The 17,688-nt window shown below is 36.2% G+C and overlaps 1 protein-coding gene across 1 annotated transcript in view; it reads left to right on the forward strand.

Annotated features, from left to right (window-relative positions):
• LOC107103159 (A-kinase anchor protein 9-like) overlaps positions 1 to 17,688 on the forward strand; it is an 83,426-nt gene that overhangs the window by 49,868 nt on the left and 15,870 nt on the right. The window contains exons 22-32 of the mRNA XM_015402706.1: positions 1,492 to 1,654; positions 5,982 to 6,076; positions 6,938 to 7,055; positions 8,624 to 8,662; positions 9,968 to 10,200; positions 11,275 to 11,394; positions 14,306 to 14,482; positions 14,949 to 15,053; positions 15,580 to 15,732; positions 16,388 to 16,474; positions 17,628 to 17,683. Coding sequence (XP_015258192.1) covers positions 1,492 to 1,654; positions 5,982 to 6,076; positions 6,938 to 7,055; positions 8,624 to 8,662; positions 9,968 to 10,200; positions 11,275 to 11,394; positions 14,306 to 14,482; positions 14,949 to 15,053; positions 15,580 to 15,732; positions 16,388 to 16,474; positions 17,628 to 17,683 — 1,346 coding nt within the window. The remainder of the gene's footprint in view (positions 1 to 1,491; positions 1,655 to 5,981; positions 6,077 to 6,937; positions 7,056 to 8,623; positions 8,663 to 9,967; positions 10,201 to 11,274; positions 11,395 to 14,305; positions 14,483 to 14,948; positions 15,054 to 15,579; positions 15,733 to 16,387; positions 16,475 to 17,627; positions 17,684 to 17,688) is intronic.

Consider the following 17,688-nt stretch of genomic DNA (forward strand, 5'->3'; position numbering starts at 1 on the left):
TCCATCCATCCATCCATCCATCCATCCATCCATCCATCCATCCATTTTCCCCTGCTTAGTACTTTTGTCAGGGTTGCGTTAGGGCCGGCAGTCTATTGGCAAGAGGCGGGATACACGCTGAACAGGTCGCCAGTCTGTCATAGATATTTTAGCATACTTTGCAAATATCCTTGTGTTTCTTGATGTTACAAAACTTGTCCTGATATGATTTTTTGATAAATCCAAGTTAAATGACCGCAATCAATATGATGCAATGTCATATGCCACTCTAACACAATCATTAGCATCTACATCACAACTCAAGCTTTCGGATCAAAAAAAATATTCTTCTTATTAAAAATACTGTAAAAACAGATCCCCTGTTCACATTCTGCTACTTGGTGCATCTGTGATGGTGTGGACTGGTATTTTCAGTTTGCGACTGATATACTTGTGTTATTCGTTAAATTGACATTTGGATGTGGATTAATTTTTATGCCCGTATTATTCAAACAAACTGTATCTTTTAGTCTATAAAAATGCCACTGAATCTGTCTTATTTCAATATCAGAACCAAACTTGTTTGGAATAAAAAGTTGTCATGACAGCACCTAAATGTCCGACAGAAACATATTTAAAAGGACCTGGGTATAATTGGGTCCTATAAGTTAGAGGTCAATTGTGACATGTGTATATTATGGTATATTTGTATATATGGCACATTTATCACACATTAGCTGCTGAAAAAAGGTCCTGAAAGGATTGGTTCAGATATCAGTTAAGTTCTCAGGGCTTCAACTGTCAGTTCTTTGAAAGATTTAATTATCTTATGATTTCAATCAGTTTAAAAAGGAATGCACATAGTAAATTAAACATAAATTAATGTACATTTTTAAATGCCTTAGAATTGGTTAAAATGTTTAGTCAGTTTCTGTCAGTGCACAGAAGTACAGCTTGAGAACTTTAAGAAAAAAACATATTTTAAGACCAAAGGATTTCCATCTTAAATCCATGGGTATTTCTTTCAGCAAATAATTTATTTTGGAGATTTATACAAAACTTGGAGATTACCTAAGTGTCGATTGCTTTATTATTCAGATTGATAAAAAAAAATAATCTGAATAATAGTTTCAGCCCAAACATCCTAGTATTTCATAATTTGACAGATTAGTGTGAATAAAAAGCATAAATAAAAATAAAATAAAAAATCCTAAATTTCTTTATTCTGTTTTCGACATTTTCCTCAGAATCAACATGTCTGTTTGGATTCTAACTTTTATAGAGGCTGAACTTTTGACATGAAATGACTTTAGTAGATGCAGTTAGCCATATCTGCAGCAATGTATAAATTAAAGGCTACCCACGGCCCTTAACATAGCAGTAGGTTGACAGGAAGATGCTGCTGTAACGTATTATTAGTCTGAAATATCACACCGTAACCGCTGGAAAGATGACATCCTTTTGGTCACTGAATCCCTATGCTGTTTGATGCTATATCCCCCCTGTCTCCAGCTGGAACATGCCCGGATGACCCAGACAGAGCTGATGCGGGAGTCCTTCCGCCACAACCAGGAGATCACAGAGCTGCTGCAGAAGCAGGAGGAGCTGCAGGAGAGGGTGACGGAGGAGGCTCGAGCCCGGGAGCAGCTGGCTCTCGAACTGCACCGTGCCGAAGGTTCGGCTGATTTTAACTTTAAAACTGTTCTCAGTTTTTACCTAGAAGTTCAGTACCTGATGGTGATGAGGTTTAGGTCTTTGCCTGTAATGCCATGGAGCACGGTTTGAATACTGAATGCATCAGGAAGGGCATCATGTGTAAAAACTCTTCCAAGCTTGTGAGACATTTCATACCTCCCCTGCTTCCCTTTCTTTCTAGTTGCATATTGATTTATTACATGTGTGAATTTAATATTTGCGTAACCAATGAAAATGAAACTATGAAAACGTAAAATATCCTAACTAAGCTTCCTTACGACAGCTAATTTAGGAATAGACCTACTGTGGATCAGAATCCTGACTTTCATTTCTAGGGTAATTCTAAGGAAGTAATGTGCATTTGTTTTCGGTAAGAGGTGAACTTTTAATTTAGTGTCAGAAGCAGCTGGTACATGAGGGTCAGCTATGTCACCTGACCCATTTCATACACTTTCTAAGGTCTGAAAACACTGTGGAACAGAACAGGAATCATCCGTCTTTTCGCTTTGCAGATACACTTGGCAATAGTGAGTTTATGGCCTTTTTCTAATCATGCGTTGCTCTTTATAAGACGGGGATCCTGTTTCTCTATTTGCTCTTTCTAATCCTGTAAAATAGCGCTGAATGTTTGCAGTCATATTAAAGCTTTGTAGAAGTACAACCCATCAAACTCTGTTTAAACAGAATAAAAGGATATGACTTTGGTCAAAAAAATATCTTTTTGTTTTAGCATGGTGTTATAAATAATGATTTGGGTGTTGTATAGCATTACGTCTCTTTATTCCCTTGAAAAGACTGTACTCATTACGTAAACCTGAGCTTTATGTTAAATGAAAACTGGTTTTAAATGCTTTGCTTTTAAGTTGTCGTGGTTGGGAGTGTTAAACAATTGCTGGGCTTGTGGCCTGATGTGCTGAAAAGGAAATATCTACACTATTGTGTTTGAGGATTCAGGTTAAAAACTCCAGGGTGTGGCATTTTAAAACTGGTTTTCATTTAGTTTCACCCCTGAAAGGAGATACTTTTTTCTGACAGATGGAGTGTGTTAAGATCTAAAAACGTGACCTTTTTTTCTGATAAAAACATGATAATCAGATGCTGTAGCAGAAAAAACTGAGGATTAACTACAGTTGTAGTCTTGTAGTGCTGCACTCTGCAACTGATGGATGATACTTTATCAGTATTGAATTACTTACATCTGACAGCTGATTATTACATACATCCCTCCCTAGGCAAACTTTGAAAAAAAACTCTGTCTCCTGCTATCTGGTGGCCGGTTACTGTAAGAGTATTCAAAACCCTTTAAAACTGTTTTCCATTTTCTTACATTTCAGCAAATCAAATCAGTATATTTCACTGGAAATTTATGTGGGACTGAAAGGACATTTTTAATGAAGTTATGCAAGAGGTTCTTAATTAGATCCCGGTCTTAACCTTGCCCTAGCCATTATAATACATGAATAGGGTTAGATCTAAATCATTTGTGCTTAATCTAACTAGATGTTGTGGAAGGTTAATCTGCGGGAAGGTCAACATCCATCCTAAGCCTCTTTCAGCTATAACTATAACCTCTCTAACTATAACCATGTTTTCCTGTTCTTGCTGAGGAAAAGTATTCCCGTCCACAGTTACAATAGACATCATGGCTACTTCACTGATCAGTGGTTTTCTATTGATGTGTTTGCGGTGTTGTCACACAGTGCCATAGAGATTTTGTATAGTTGTTTGTAAAATGTTAAACAAATGCAATTTTGTCTTGTCCATTCTTACAAAAATTACTAATTTTGGTAAAAGTCTCCCTTGTAAAAGGCAATAAGTTGCACTGTGCTTTGTATAGAGAGATCAAAGTAAATGGGCTTTAGTTCAAGTGCATGCCATTCTTTTCATTTTTATGAAAAGTAATGTATAATTGAGAAAAGTATAATTACTCTTCATTACATTCTCTTTGTTTTAATGTATTACATGAGGTCCTCCTAAAGTAAACTGAAGTTTGTGTCATTATGTAATGGGACATAATCTTAAAAATGTTTGAGTATTAATACTATTTGGAGGCATTTTACCATTTTGTTTCTTTCATATATGTTGACTGGGGCTGAAACGATTCATCGGATTATTCTTGATTAATCGATTATTGAAATAATCGTAAACTAATTTAGTAATTAATCGTTAATTGAAGTATACAGACTATGAAACATTCTTTTAGCTGACAGAGCAACCAACCTGGAGCAGTAATTGTATTGAAATTGGGAGCAAATATATAAATATTTTGCATTTAAGATAAAAAAAAAAAAGTTTATATGCTCCATCCAGAACTCCTCAAGTGGAAAAATTTTGTTTCCCCTGGTTTGATTTCTTAAAAGAATCTTCTTTAAGGAACTTTTTACTATCTGATTATTAATCGATTCATCCAAAAAAGAATCAAAAGATTAAACGATTTGCAAAATGATCTTTAGTTGCAGCTCTAATGTAGACATTGAATAATAAGACATCCTCTAGTAGAACCTAATGAAATTTTTTTTAAGTTGCAGAAGTTCCAGCACAGGGGTAATGCTTGTTGACCTGTGATGAGGCCGTGCAGTAATTATAGAGAATTTCATTGTGTTTGCAACTCCGACATCAAGCAAAATGGGTCAAATATTTGCACTTGCTTGTACAACTTTGTTTAACTGAGCATACATCCATATTCTGTTTTTTTTTTTCCTCCTTTACTTTTTTGTTGTTGGTAACCTTGGATATTGTACTCTGTTGTTAAGCATTAATTCGATTGGATGGCAACCTTAAGAACAACAAAATAAACTAGAAGAAATGCAACCTGAATGCTGAATGGATTAAACAGTTTACTCAAAAGATGCAAGTGAAGCCGTTCACTACCTGATAAAAACTAATGTTAGAAATTGATACAACCGTTGGAGAAAAAATGTAAGTTTGAAGCATACCCTATACCCACTGCTGACATTTTTTGAAGTGGTAGGAGAAGTTAAAGCAGATGAGCACCAGAACTATAAGGAATAATTGATCAAATAAATCACACTTCCAGGACTAGAAGTGCTAGAAGTACATGTTAGCTATAACCCCCACTACTCATTCCCATAAATGACCTCTTCCCCTCAGGGTCTGCTGTTACCCACCACTGTGGTGGCATTTCCTGGATCAAGGTTGTATTTACACGCAGGGTGAGTTGAGCTTTAAAATATGTGTTAAATATATTAGAATTGGCTAATATGCTAATATCACAAAGTTGTGAAAGTTTGTATTTGAGAGGGATCATGTCAGGGCTTTAATCAGACCTCCTTTTATATACAGCTATTATAGTTAAAGAACTGTCACACATTCTATAAATCTTTAATATAATTTCGACATATAGTACAGCTAAATATACTGGTAAGAGGGAATTTTGTTGCGCGACCTGATGATTTAATTTGTGCGGGACAGTCCTGCATTTTTCACTTCTGTTTTGCGGTCCCACAAATTGAAGCAATGTCCTGCATTTGACTTGGTCAAGTTAGAGAAAAGTAAGAAAAAATGTATTGAATCAGAATAAAGCAGAGCTGTAATCATTGTCACAGAGGTGCCCCACTTCATGACAAAGCTGCACACGGTGTTCTTAAAACAGAACAGGTAAATGCCTTTAGTACAAAGTATGATGGAAGCTACTTCTGATGCAAAAGAAAATGAAATTACAACAAATGCTGGAATGGGCTATGACTGTGAGAGCTCTTTGTGAATTTTACAGAGGTTATTTTTAAATTTGATACTAAATTTGATGTAAAGCGACACTAAAATTGAGTTGGAAAAATAAACTTACAACTGAAAAGCGGTGTCTTTCCCACATTGTCCCTCATTAGCATCCTAGTTGTCCCACTTTTTTTCTAGACCTGGTCACCCTAGAACTGTGTTATGTTCTATTTAATGATTAAATCAAAAAATGTGTAAAGAACAACATATGTATTTAGAACCCTGAAGATTCTTGGCCAGTTCTTTAGAAAAACTTAACATTTAAAGACTATACCACTGAAACCAATAAGATTATAAATATCATAAGTCATAGACTGTACTCTAAATAAGCTGATGTTTTACTAAGTTTATCACTAATGGCACAAAGCCTCCAGAGAAAGTTAGCTGCTAAAACTGGGAGTTAAAGATTAACTAAATAAAATAAGGTCACTTTGGTGCAAATTTTGTAAACCATTTTCAGTCCTTCTAAAATTCTCCAAGTTCCTGTAAAAAGGAGGGAGCAGAATAAAAACTTTTAAATGTTTTTTTGTGGATGATTTGCAGCATTCTTTCTAAGCTTCTTTCTCCTTTAGGTGTCATAGATGGCTACACGGGTGAACGAGCTGCTCTGGAGGAGCAGTTGCGTCAGAAAGAAGAGCTCCAGTTAAGCCTCGAGCAAGAGCTGCAGGTGAGCTGCAGGGGGGAGGAAAAATAATTACTTCTTGAAAGAAGTGAAAGAAAAGGACTTGTGACAACAAAAAAGGCTGTTCTGTTGCTTTAGAATGAGGGATTATAGAAAGATCCCAAAGTTTGTGTAAACACTAGGAGTTCATCAGTTTATCTAGACTTTTAAGAGAAGCATGTAAATTGTTTTAGACACACTGCAGCTAAAAGCACCACTGCAACACTCAAAATCAGGCTGAACCCTGCTTGGTGCTTTAATTTTCTGTTACTTATTTACAGTTAAATTCTAATTAGACACAGAAATAATTCACAACAGAGATCTTTTCAAAACATAGTAGGGAGCTGTAAAGATGCATCAATTTATTTCTTGATTAAAATGATAGATAAATGCTCTTATTTGATACGATTATGCATGCAGAAATTACAAATTTGGCATCTAACACTGCTAAACTGGATTGTAAAATCTGATCCTGCTCTAAAGTAAATCGGAAAAACAAGCCCAAGCATGATTCAAATATACAAAAACACAACGAGAGGAGGGGAAGATGTGCAATAAAAGAAAGCAAGGGAAAATAATCTTTTTCTGTGAAGCAGGGGTCAAAAAGTTAGATATGAATGGCTTAATGAATGAACCAAACATTTAAACACCAGACATGCTTCTAAGTTGAATGTGTACTGTCAACAAATATCACCCCAGATGTCATCAAAGTTGTCATGCATGTCCTAAATACATCTGTTTATGATTTAGATTTTTTTCTTGCAGCAATAAGCTATCAGGAAATTTTTTTTTTTTATAAAACGAACGTTCAAACAAGTGTCAACATGCATGCAAATCTAAGCTGCTGAATTTAAATTTTCCACTCAGGTAACAAGTAGCCGGCTGCACGAGTTGGAGCAAGAACGGCTTGAAATGCTGGAGGAGCGCGAGCTGCTGTCACGGCAACAGGACGCTATGAAGGAAGAGGCGGGGCCGCGTGAGCTTCGTATGTATCACCTCAGGGACAAAGGAGAAAACCTACAAGGCTGTGTGTTTTCAGTCAAAATCAGCTTTTTTTGTTAGAGGTTTTGCTTAAAGGGACAGTGTGTAAGATTTTTTGCCAACTAGTGGTGCACTAAATTAATTACAAAGGACAGACTGGTGCCTCCTATTAAAGAGTGTGAACCCAGCGCGGAGTAACAACTACTAACAGCAGTTAATTACTTACATTATCCAATGTAGGCTGACAAACTTCTATTGAATTACTTACCTGTCCTGCAGAAAGCCTGCAACCTCAGTGTCCATTTTTGAAGTCTGCCCCCTCATAAATGTTCTGCACCAATGGTATTTTTTGCCAATTATTATTGCTTTTTCCTTTTTTGATTTGTTTCTTTTGCCTCTCATTCGACATGAAGTAAGGATGTTACTCAATTGCCAACAGAAAGTGGAATAATCATAAGTTTTGGGGGTTTTTTTGCGTCTTTTTAACCCTTTGGCCACCAGCAACACATTTTCAGATGAAGGTAAAACCCTTAGGACCGACAAGTTTGTCCTCTTTCGGCTTCTCTAATCAAAAATGCTGACACAGCATGGCATCTCCCACTAGGTTCACAAGCCCCTATGTATTTCTTACCTACTAGTTCTAAGCTATGAGAAGGCACACATTTTTTATATCATGTTATTAGACTTTCAAAGAATATGTATTTATTAAAGCAATGCAAGATTTTTGTTTATACAAAGCTATATTTGTTACACACTGTCCCTTTACAGAACTGCAATACCAAGCTCAGTTGATAATATACTGTGTATTATTAACTGTTTGTTGAGTCAATAGTAGTTACCTTCTCCAAGGAGGTTATGTTTTTAGGAGAGTGTATGTGTTTGTCTGTGTACAGGATAACTTGAAAAGTTATGAATGGATTTTAATTACGTTTTAAAAAGTCTGGAGCTATTTTACTGAAGACAAAAATACAGTTTTATGACAAATTGGTTTACCAGAGACGTGCCTCATGCTAATTTAAATTTGGTAATGATCCACATCATGTGCTGGTTTCAGCTATAGGTGTAAGACAATTTAGAGGAAAAGTTTCTGTTTGGCGGAGTCTGCGCTCTCTGAGTGATGTTCCTCTTATTGGACCAAATATCAGAGCCTCATGGTATTTTTTCCTGTCTTTTATGTTTCTTTACACTAAATCTGTTTCTGAATTAAAGCATATTTTAGGTATATAATTGGTAACAGTTATACTATACTACATGAGACCACGATTATCTTTACTTTCCTAATAGGTGTCTGTAAACTTGGTGTATATATATATGCTAATTGACCTCTTTATTGCCCCAATTTCATAAAAAGAGTATCACTTCCTCATTTTTTCTCATAAATGGTGAGTATTCTGTATTTACAAATGCAAACAAGGCCTTCTTTAATACCTCTCGCATCACTTTGTTTCTGCAGTTCTAGGCTTCAGAAAGTACACTGCCTTCTTTTCAACTTTTCTCCCCATTCTATATCTGATTATGGCAAACGAAACAAGAGCATGTTGAATTACTGTGTGCTTTCTCATCCCCCTGTAGGCCTAGTTGAAGCTGCAATGGTTGCAGCACCTGAAGCAGGTGTGTCCACTTTGAGCATGGCTAAGTCATGTCTCTGTATGGCGACATTAATTGCCTGGCTGAGTTACGGTGTATCTCTCTAACCCTCATTTGGCAACTCACTATCACAGCTTAAAGCTTGCTTGCTTGTGGGCTCATATACTCACTGAAAATTATCACTAACCTCTGCTACCGCTTATTGTTTTGACTGATTTTGTCCTGTTTAATGTCTCGGAGTCAGTGTTGGCACCCGTTTTAGCATGACAAAACATAACTCCAGCAGTTTGTACATTGCCCTCTAGTGTATATCCATAACCCCTGAGTTTTTCCACATTTGTCACATTACAACATACACCCATATGTCTATTTTAAGCAAATTTTAAGCATAATATTGGATTCTATTGTTAAACAACCCCATTTACTTTGATACCCCAAAATGTAATACTAAAAACACACACTACTTCCCTAGTTTGCTATTTTTGTGTTAGTTTATCAAAGGTATAAAAAAAAAAATGCAAACCCGTGTCTGGTATAGACCTAAGATTGTAAATCTTAACAAGATGAGTAGTTAGGAAAATATTGATTATATATCAATTAGTATCTAGAACATCATCACAATTTCAACAAGAATATTGCCATTTTTATTTTTTTTCATAATATTTTACAGCACTGATTCATTACCTTAAATCAAAAGAAAACACATCAAAGTTTGTGATTGTAATGTGACAAAGTATGAAAAAAATTATGTTATTTGAATTATTTAAAAAAAAACCACCTTATATCATGTCGTCCATGCTGACGGCTATTTTTTTGTACATATTTATGCCGTATTCCGTATTCCTATTCAGTTTCTCTGAATAGGAGGCTCTCCTCCCTGCCTGTAGACACTCATTAGGCATGGATACTGCCATGCATTAACTTTGTATGTCTGATCTGTTATATGCACCCTATCCCCCTGTTACTTTTGCACAATCCTGTTGGTCTTGATTCAGTGTTGAATGTTGATTGGTGGCAGCGAAACAGATGCTGGGAATGATGGGGGGTGTTGACTGGTAACTGGATTATTTGATGGGAACTTGACTGAGATGTCAGAAGAGTCTGATGTTGGTCATTTATTATCAAATTGATTAAACTGTGTATTACAAATGGAAAATGATAATTTCAAAGCCCCAAAGTTGCATTTAATCTCATTAAATGTTGCCACTTTCAGACTCTTGTATCTCAGATTTTAATCTCTGTTCAAAAATCAAGGGGAATGTCTCAATAGCAAACTATGTGACTGTTATTTACGGTACGTTCCATCCCTTTCTTCACAATATTACACAGACCTATTAGAGGAAACGGAGAAGCTGATGAAAGAGAAAGTGGAGGTTCAGCGTCAAGCCGAGAAGGAGAACTCAGACCTCCTAAAGCAGGTGAAACAACTGGAGGACGAGCTGGAGGAGCAGGTGAACAGAGTGATTGAACTGGAGCATGCTCAAAAGACACAGACCGGAGACCTCCAACAGCAGATCCAGGCCCTGGAGAAACAGCTGGAGAAAAACAGGAAGTTTCTTGACGTAAGTGAGATGGAAAAGTGCCTTGATTAGATTCAGATCTATATGGAAATAATTGTTTGGTTTCATGGTAGAGTTCCGGCTGATGTTTTAGTTTGGAATTATTTCTAGGTCCTATTATAGAGCAGGTATAGAAAAAAGGGAGGTAGAAAATGTATTTAAAACTGCTTTTATATTATTCTGAATATAAATTGTGTCAATACAGGTAAATTCAGATGGTAAAACCTTTTCTAATTATTGCATTAAGTCATCATCACAAACAATAACTAATGGATGCTAGATAGGTTACTTCATGATAACAGTCCCTCTAAAATCTAAATATTTTCATGATAGTCATAAACATTTCTATCCATTTTATATTAAACGAAATGCATCCCAGTAGGGGAACATTAGAAGCTAAGAAGATCTGTATCAATACCTTTGAGCATCAATACCTGCAGAACATTTCAGAATATTTCGCTATCCTTAATCTTTTGTCTGGAAAACTCAATGGAAAGGAAAATTCTAACAGACCTTATTTAAAAAAAAAAAAAAACATCACATATTTGAACAGGTCAACAAAAATGACCAAACAGGATATTTTCTTCCAATGCAAAGCAACGCAAAAATTGCAGGAATCATCCTAAAACAGCTACATTTTTCTCATCAGATAATATGGTCAGTCTCTGAACATAATAGCAGAGGGTTGTTTTTTTATTTATTTAGATTTATGACGTTCATAACAATGATTGTTTAGAATACTTTTTTTCTTTTAATGTCTTTGTGATTGTAACTCATGATAGTCATAAACATTTCCATAATAAAAACTGAAAAGTGTGTAAATAAATAAAGTGAGCTTGTAAGCTAAGAACAAATGTGAAACTATGCAGGCAGAAATGCCATCAAAGGTTGAGACATTTTAATTAATCACTTACACAATATTTCTTTAGCCCTACATTTTACCACATCTTTTAAAACAGAAAATGGTTCAAGGTTGTGTAAAAATATGTAGACATTTCAATTATCCATCTCTGTTTGATTGGAAAAAATCTTTTCTTATTCTTTTATTTGCTGCTTTTCTGTTGCCTTGGTGTTCAGGAGCAAGCTGTGGATCGAGAACACGAGAGAGACTTTTTCCAGCAGGAGATCCAGAAGCTTGAGCAGCAGCTGAAGAGCCCGCAGAAGCTGCAGATCGGTTCTGAGCAAAGAAACCGAGAGGTAAGAGGAGAAATGCTCCCTTCCAAATTCAGGGTATTGGCAAGATGCAGGTCTTTCAGAGTTCGAACTGGGTCTAGGTTCTCGCTAAACAATAGCAGGGTTTGGAGCGTTTGACAGGAGTTAAAGAGGTTGTTTTTTTGTTTTTGTTTTGTTTCTTAGTAATGCAGTGTAATGTATTGGTAGATATATTTTAATTGAAAACAAAATATTACCAATCTTAGACAAGATTGTATATTTTTGCTTCATATAATTTATTTTAAACATGGATGATGTATAAAAAAGGTTACCTGACTTGTTGAGAACTCTGTTCACTTTGGTTTTATTCGTGACTTTCAGTTTTATTTTTTTGTTAGATTTTTTCTCTCTTTTGCTTATTTAGTCTTGTTAGCCTATGATTTAAGTCTGACGATTTCTATAGAAGTTTCCAGATTATGGTTTATTTTGCATGTAAACAGGCAAAGGTAGCATGTTGGTGGTGAAACGAAGGGAGCGTTTATTTTTCATTGTCAGGATTAAATGTGGGATGAATGCTTTGTTTGGGTATCTTTTTGAGGTTTTATTATATTTCTGCATGGAACTTATATGCAGAAATAAAACTCACTTCAGACATGTTCCTTTTCCAACATGCCAAAAAAATAACCCCAAAAGTTTCTTAGTTTGCGGTCCTGGGGAGGCATCTCCTGCTTTACAAAAGCATTCTTTGGTTGCTTTTAGTTTTTACTTGTCTGATCTTTGTCGGTACATGTGCAGTGGTCTTTGAGAGGGCTTGTTTTAGAGAAGATAAGACACCTGCACCTACACCAGAGGTTAGAGTGTTGTGTCTATAATAACAAAGGGGTTTTCTGTATGTGTAAAGTCATTTGTTCAGTATATTTTGAAACAACATATAGTAGTTTGAAACAAATAAAGTAGTCTAAACTGGGGTTTGAGATGAGTTGATTGAATAAATACTGGGTATATTCACACTGAATTGAATATTATATATATGTATGAATTCATTAAACCATTACTTGATTTAATCCATAAATATTTAAATGTTATAAATAATTGATACAGACTTGAATTCATTAAAACATTAATACAATTAATATGATTGTTATCATTTTATCAGTCATATAGGCTTCACCCTAGCATTTGATCAGTTCCTCCATACACCAGTCCCCTTGTTAATTAGGATTTTCTTTTTAACATCATTTTTTGAAGATATTTTTGCACTAGTGGCCTTTATTTAAAGAAAAGCTGACAGGAACATTTTCTGTCTCTCCTTAAAATTTAAGTAAATATGCAGTTACAGCTTTGATTTATGTTGATTCGTTCTTATTTTGTCTTTTTTAAGTTGTATGTCGTCTCCAGGGGGACACCAACACTCCTGTTGAATGTCCTGGACTTTCCCTTTAAGCATTTCTCTAATCTGCTAAGATTTCTAGAGCATTTTCATCACTAAATGCTTTTTTTCCTCTGCTTCACGCCCTTGAAATCTCCATCCTGTGGTCCATTATGCTTCTGCCTTCTTTCTCCTGTGGCTATTGCAGGTGGATGGAGTTATCCTGAAGGTACTGCTTCTAGCTGCATCTGATCTCCTCTCTGCAAACATTTAGAAAAGATTTAGTGACCCTTCCTTTGCTTTCCCTTTGTCCTGTTGTGTCTGCCTTAGCTTTTTTCTGAAAAAGTCACTCAACTTAGCCTTTTTGTGCTACTGTTTTTTATTCTATTCAACAGATTAAAAAAAAAAGAGTAAATAATAGCTCATTATATATATTTTTTTGGTTTTGTGCAGTTTATTCAAAATATTACAATTAAGACTAAAAGTTACTGAAGGGCCATCTGTAGACTTCACAGTTTTGGACAATTGTCTCTATGCATAAATGAGCAAGCTGTCAATGTTTCCCTTTTCTTTTACTTTTTTCTTATATTCCAACAATTAAAACAAAACTCACTTTTCAATAAAAAGAAACATTCTAACAGTTTTTTAGTATATTTGAAAACAATATGGAGACATTCTGCTTAGTGCCATTTAGTATTATCCATCATCTCATTGCTGCTTTATAGAAATGTGCTGCTTCAATAATTTTGAATTTCTATAATCTGCCATTAGTTTGAGTGAAACTTTGGGATTGAACAAATAAAGTCTGCTGGCAGGAGGTCATTGGTGTATTTGGTTTGATCAGGAGGTCAAACTACAGAAGAGTTGAGAGGCCAAACCGGTTAGAAACATAATCGATGGTCATAGGGTGTGAAGAAGTAATCAGTTATTTTAAAAGTCATTTGAGGTTACACAGAAGGGTTATGGATGAAATATATAATCACTAAATCGTATAATCAGAAAGGACCATGTTTGTTATTCTGCCCTACCTAAATGTTACTATACAGTTATTCTGACAGATAGTATAGTGTAGTAGTTTAATGATTGTTTACACATAAAGAAGGAGCTAATACCAAAGCTTTAGGTTCAACATTGCTGTAAAAAAATCTTATTCTATTAACTGCTGCAGCATTAATAACCTTAAAATGTACCATAAAAGTCGTCAGTTTGAATGGTTCTCCTTACATTGATTAAGATAAATCAAATACTAGCGTATTAATAATTTAAACCAATGCTTGTAAGGTCATCATATCTGTCAGCACCTCCTCCTCCATATCTTCTTTGCCTTCACAGGTGGATTGTTTCTCCTTTAGTTGCTCCTGGTCAGTTACAATCGGTGTGTTTTTTGCCTCTATCCCTGCACGTTTTCTCCACCGACCCCCACCACCTCTTTTCTCAGGTGGATCAGCTGACCTTCCCGCTAACAGCACATGTATCAGCTACGCTGTAGCGAGTTGGATCAGATAGTAGATCTCTATAAACAATCCTCCTCCTCTGTTTTCTCACTGCTCCTTCTCTCTCTCTCTCTCTCTCCCTCCTCCTTACCAGGTGGAGCAGCTGAACGCCCAGCTGAAGGAGAAGGCAGATTGGTGCAGTGAGCTGCTGCTCGGCTCCGAGCAGCTGCGTCGTGAATTGGGAGAGCGCGACGAAGAGATTGAAAAGCTGGAGAGCCGCATCCGTGAGCTGGAGCAGGCCCTGCTGGCCAGCGCTGATTCCCTGGAAAAGGTTAGGAGGAGGGAGCAGAGGGGAGGTTGCTTTGGAGACAATATCGGACAGTCTGAATGTTAGCAGTAGAGCTTGGCAGTGTGTGTGTGTGTGTGTGTGTGTGTGTGTGTGAGGGAGCATGAGGATGAGGTGACAGCTGGAGGAGGAAGAGGAGGAGGGCTGGATTCAGAGAGGCAGAACAATGTGTGGGTGGGTCTACTTCAGCCGTCCCGAGAGGGTTCTGTCGCTAAGTTATAGGCTAGCAGTTGTTAAGATTGCCCCCAAGTGTCTAGTGGTGGTTGTGGGGAATGTACCAAAAAGCAGCACAGAAGATTAATTAGTTGGATTTTGCTGCAAACAGCTTGAATTTTTACCTCGAGGTCCTGCAGATCAGTTGGTTTGATGCAGAAGGCTCTTCTTTTATGTCTATCTGTGGATGGTTTAGGAAAACTGCTGAGCCATATAGTTTCTTCCGTGTGTGTCGCAGGTTGAACAAAAGAAGCAGCATGCATCCATCAGTGAGACGAGACACTCCACCTTGGAGGCTCAGCTGCAGACAGAGAGAGAGGCTCTGGAAAGAAAAGAGAAGGAGGTAAGAAGGAAAACTTTATGTCAAAGTTATAAAATAATATTCCTCAGTCTGTTCAAACCCAGGCTGGCATCCTATCTCATCCTAAAAGTATATTATAGGGTACTGTTCTTGAAGTTTGGAGGCAGATTTTTATAGAAGTAGATTCCTCTTACATATTTTCATATTTATCTGGTCGGTCAGCTGTCCATCAATCCCTCCATCCATCCATTCATTTATTCATTCATCCATCCATCCATCCACCTGTCCATCCGTACATCTATTTGCTTTCCATCCATTGCCTTCACCAGTTCATCAGTGTTTCTAACCTTCTCTCTTCTCTCTGTGTGTAAATCTTGCCTATAAATTCACTATGGACATAGATAATATATAGTTTTTAGCTTTTATCGTACTTTTTCTTCTTGTTCAACCACACACTGAATACAATGTTTTTACAGTCTGGTGCAAAAACCGGACCAGTAACTAAAGTCCATATTCTCCACGATCTTTTAAATGTATTTTCTTTTGCCTGATTTCTATTTTATGTCAGATATGTAACCTGGAAGAGCAACTGGAGCAGTTCAGAGAGGAGCTGGAGAATAAGAGTGAGGAGGTGCAGCAGCTTCACATGCAGCTAGAGATCCAGAGGAAGGAGATCAGCAGCCAGCAGCAATTTGTAGAAACAAGGGACAGTATGCTCCAGGTAAGAGGACTCTACTGTCATAGAAAACAATTAACGCTGTCTTACAAAAGTATTTAAACCAATTTGTTTATTTCATATTACATGTAATACTAAATCCACATGATTGACAAACACAAAGTGGTGCCCAGCTGTGAAGTTGGAGACATATTTTTTAGTTTTAGTATAAAAACTAAAAAATGTAAACATTTAGTGCTACATCTCTCAGTTTGTAATGCATTCATATACGTACACTGCTTCTTACTAAATACAATGAAATACCGAGATATAAATGTGTGGTAAAGTTGTAAAATTCAGGATTTTGAACAACAATTTAACATCTTTAATGTAAGATCTTAAAAGAAATTTGCCAAGACAGAATGATAAAAACCTTTTTGTTTTGTTGTATATAAATGACTCACTTAAAGCTGCATCATCATGTTTGGTTAACAAATGTGAAAAACATGACTTTTCTCTACAGATTATTTTCTTCTTTTCTATCTATATTTTGCATATCTTTAAGCTTTGTTCTCCCCATTGTTTTGCTTTGCAATACTCACTGTTGTGACATTTCCACTTTCTCATAGTACAAATTTCCAGCTTTCCAGCAGAAAGACTTTGAGTGTATCAAAATGATGTTTATTAATAGCCATTGCGTTATAATTTCTGACTCTTGAAGGTGATGGAAGAGAAGGACAGGGAAATAGCTCTTCTTAATGCACAGATCTCTAAGCTTCAACACATGGAAACAGCCTCTGACAACAAGGTAACCCAACATGCGCATACGAAATACAGCCAGAGTCCTGTTTCGTTGACGCATTGCTCCATCAACATCCATCTGTGTGTTTTTCTTGGCTCCTGTTTCATTTTATTTTGCTCCTCACTGCTCCCTTGTTTATTTTATTTTCTGGTTTGATTTTGTTTCGGTGAGTAGGTTGATAGCATCATCTTGTGTCTTGAGGTGGTTTGTTTGTCTGAGGTGACCTATTAGACCTCTGAGTCCTTAGTGATTGAACATATTTGGATTCTGTGGCAAATATACATAAAGAAACTGGTGATTATATGGATTGGCTAATTCTAATTTCCTGGTCCTGACTGGTGACCAGCTGTTGTGAATTTAAAAAGAATAGTCTTTTTCCAGGACTCAATAAGCCTTTCTATAGAAACACTTTAGCATAGGGATGCTATCATCAGTATCAGTGATTTATTTAGAAATGAAGTCAGAGTGCAATTAAACAATAAAATAAAGCATTTTATTAGAGAAAAAACTGAATTAACAATGTTGACATGTACTGTTGAGTAAAAAAGTAAATGCCTAAATAAAAAAACGTTTGCTTTTAGTCATTCTTCCTTCTAAGTTTCAAAGGGAACTCACACTGCCATAAGCAGCATCTCTCTCTGAAGCTCAGAGATGTAAGAAACTATTTCAGGTAAATTGTATTTTCAGTGACATGATGTATGTCTGCTGAAAAATTAGGCTGAGAGAGAGTTGGAAGTTTATGCCGACCTGCAGTTTTATCCTTTTGAGATTGATTTACGGATGTTCGGAGCATTAAGTATGAAACATTTTTATAGATAAAACACATAAAAACTACTTTTCTTTTAACACTGATAATGCTAAATGCTTAACTGTATAAAAGTTATTTAGAATATCACTGCTAAAGATATTGCAGAGCTTTTTTAAAATCTTTTTTCAAGTGGTAGTTTGTAAGAAAAACTGGAGGTTAAAACAAAAAAGGCTAGAAATCCTCTTTAGCTTTGCTACATCTCTAAATTATTTAAAAAAAAAATGGCAAGAAATCCTGTTTTGAACCACAGCAGTGACTCAGAGGTTTAATCATGATGTGGGACATCCATGGTCTTGTTAATACTCTGCTCTGCTGAGATACCGTATTAATCAGTGTTTCTTGATCCTTCAGGAAATTGATGCAAGGGAAGAGCTGATTAAAGAGCTGGAGTCCCAGGTAGAGTGTCTGCGGA

This window comes from Cyprinodon variegatus, unplaced genomic scaffold (genome assembly GCF_000732505.1).
Source record: "Cyprinodon variegatus isolate N-32 unplaced genomic scaffold, C_variegatus-1.0 Scaffold1386, whole genome shotgun sequence".
Taxonomy (NCBI): domain Eukaryota; kingdom Metazoa; phylum Chordata; class Actinopteri; order Cyprinodontiformes; family Cyprinodontidae; genus Cyprinodon; species Cyprinodon variegatus.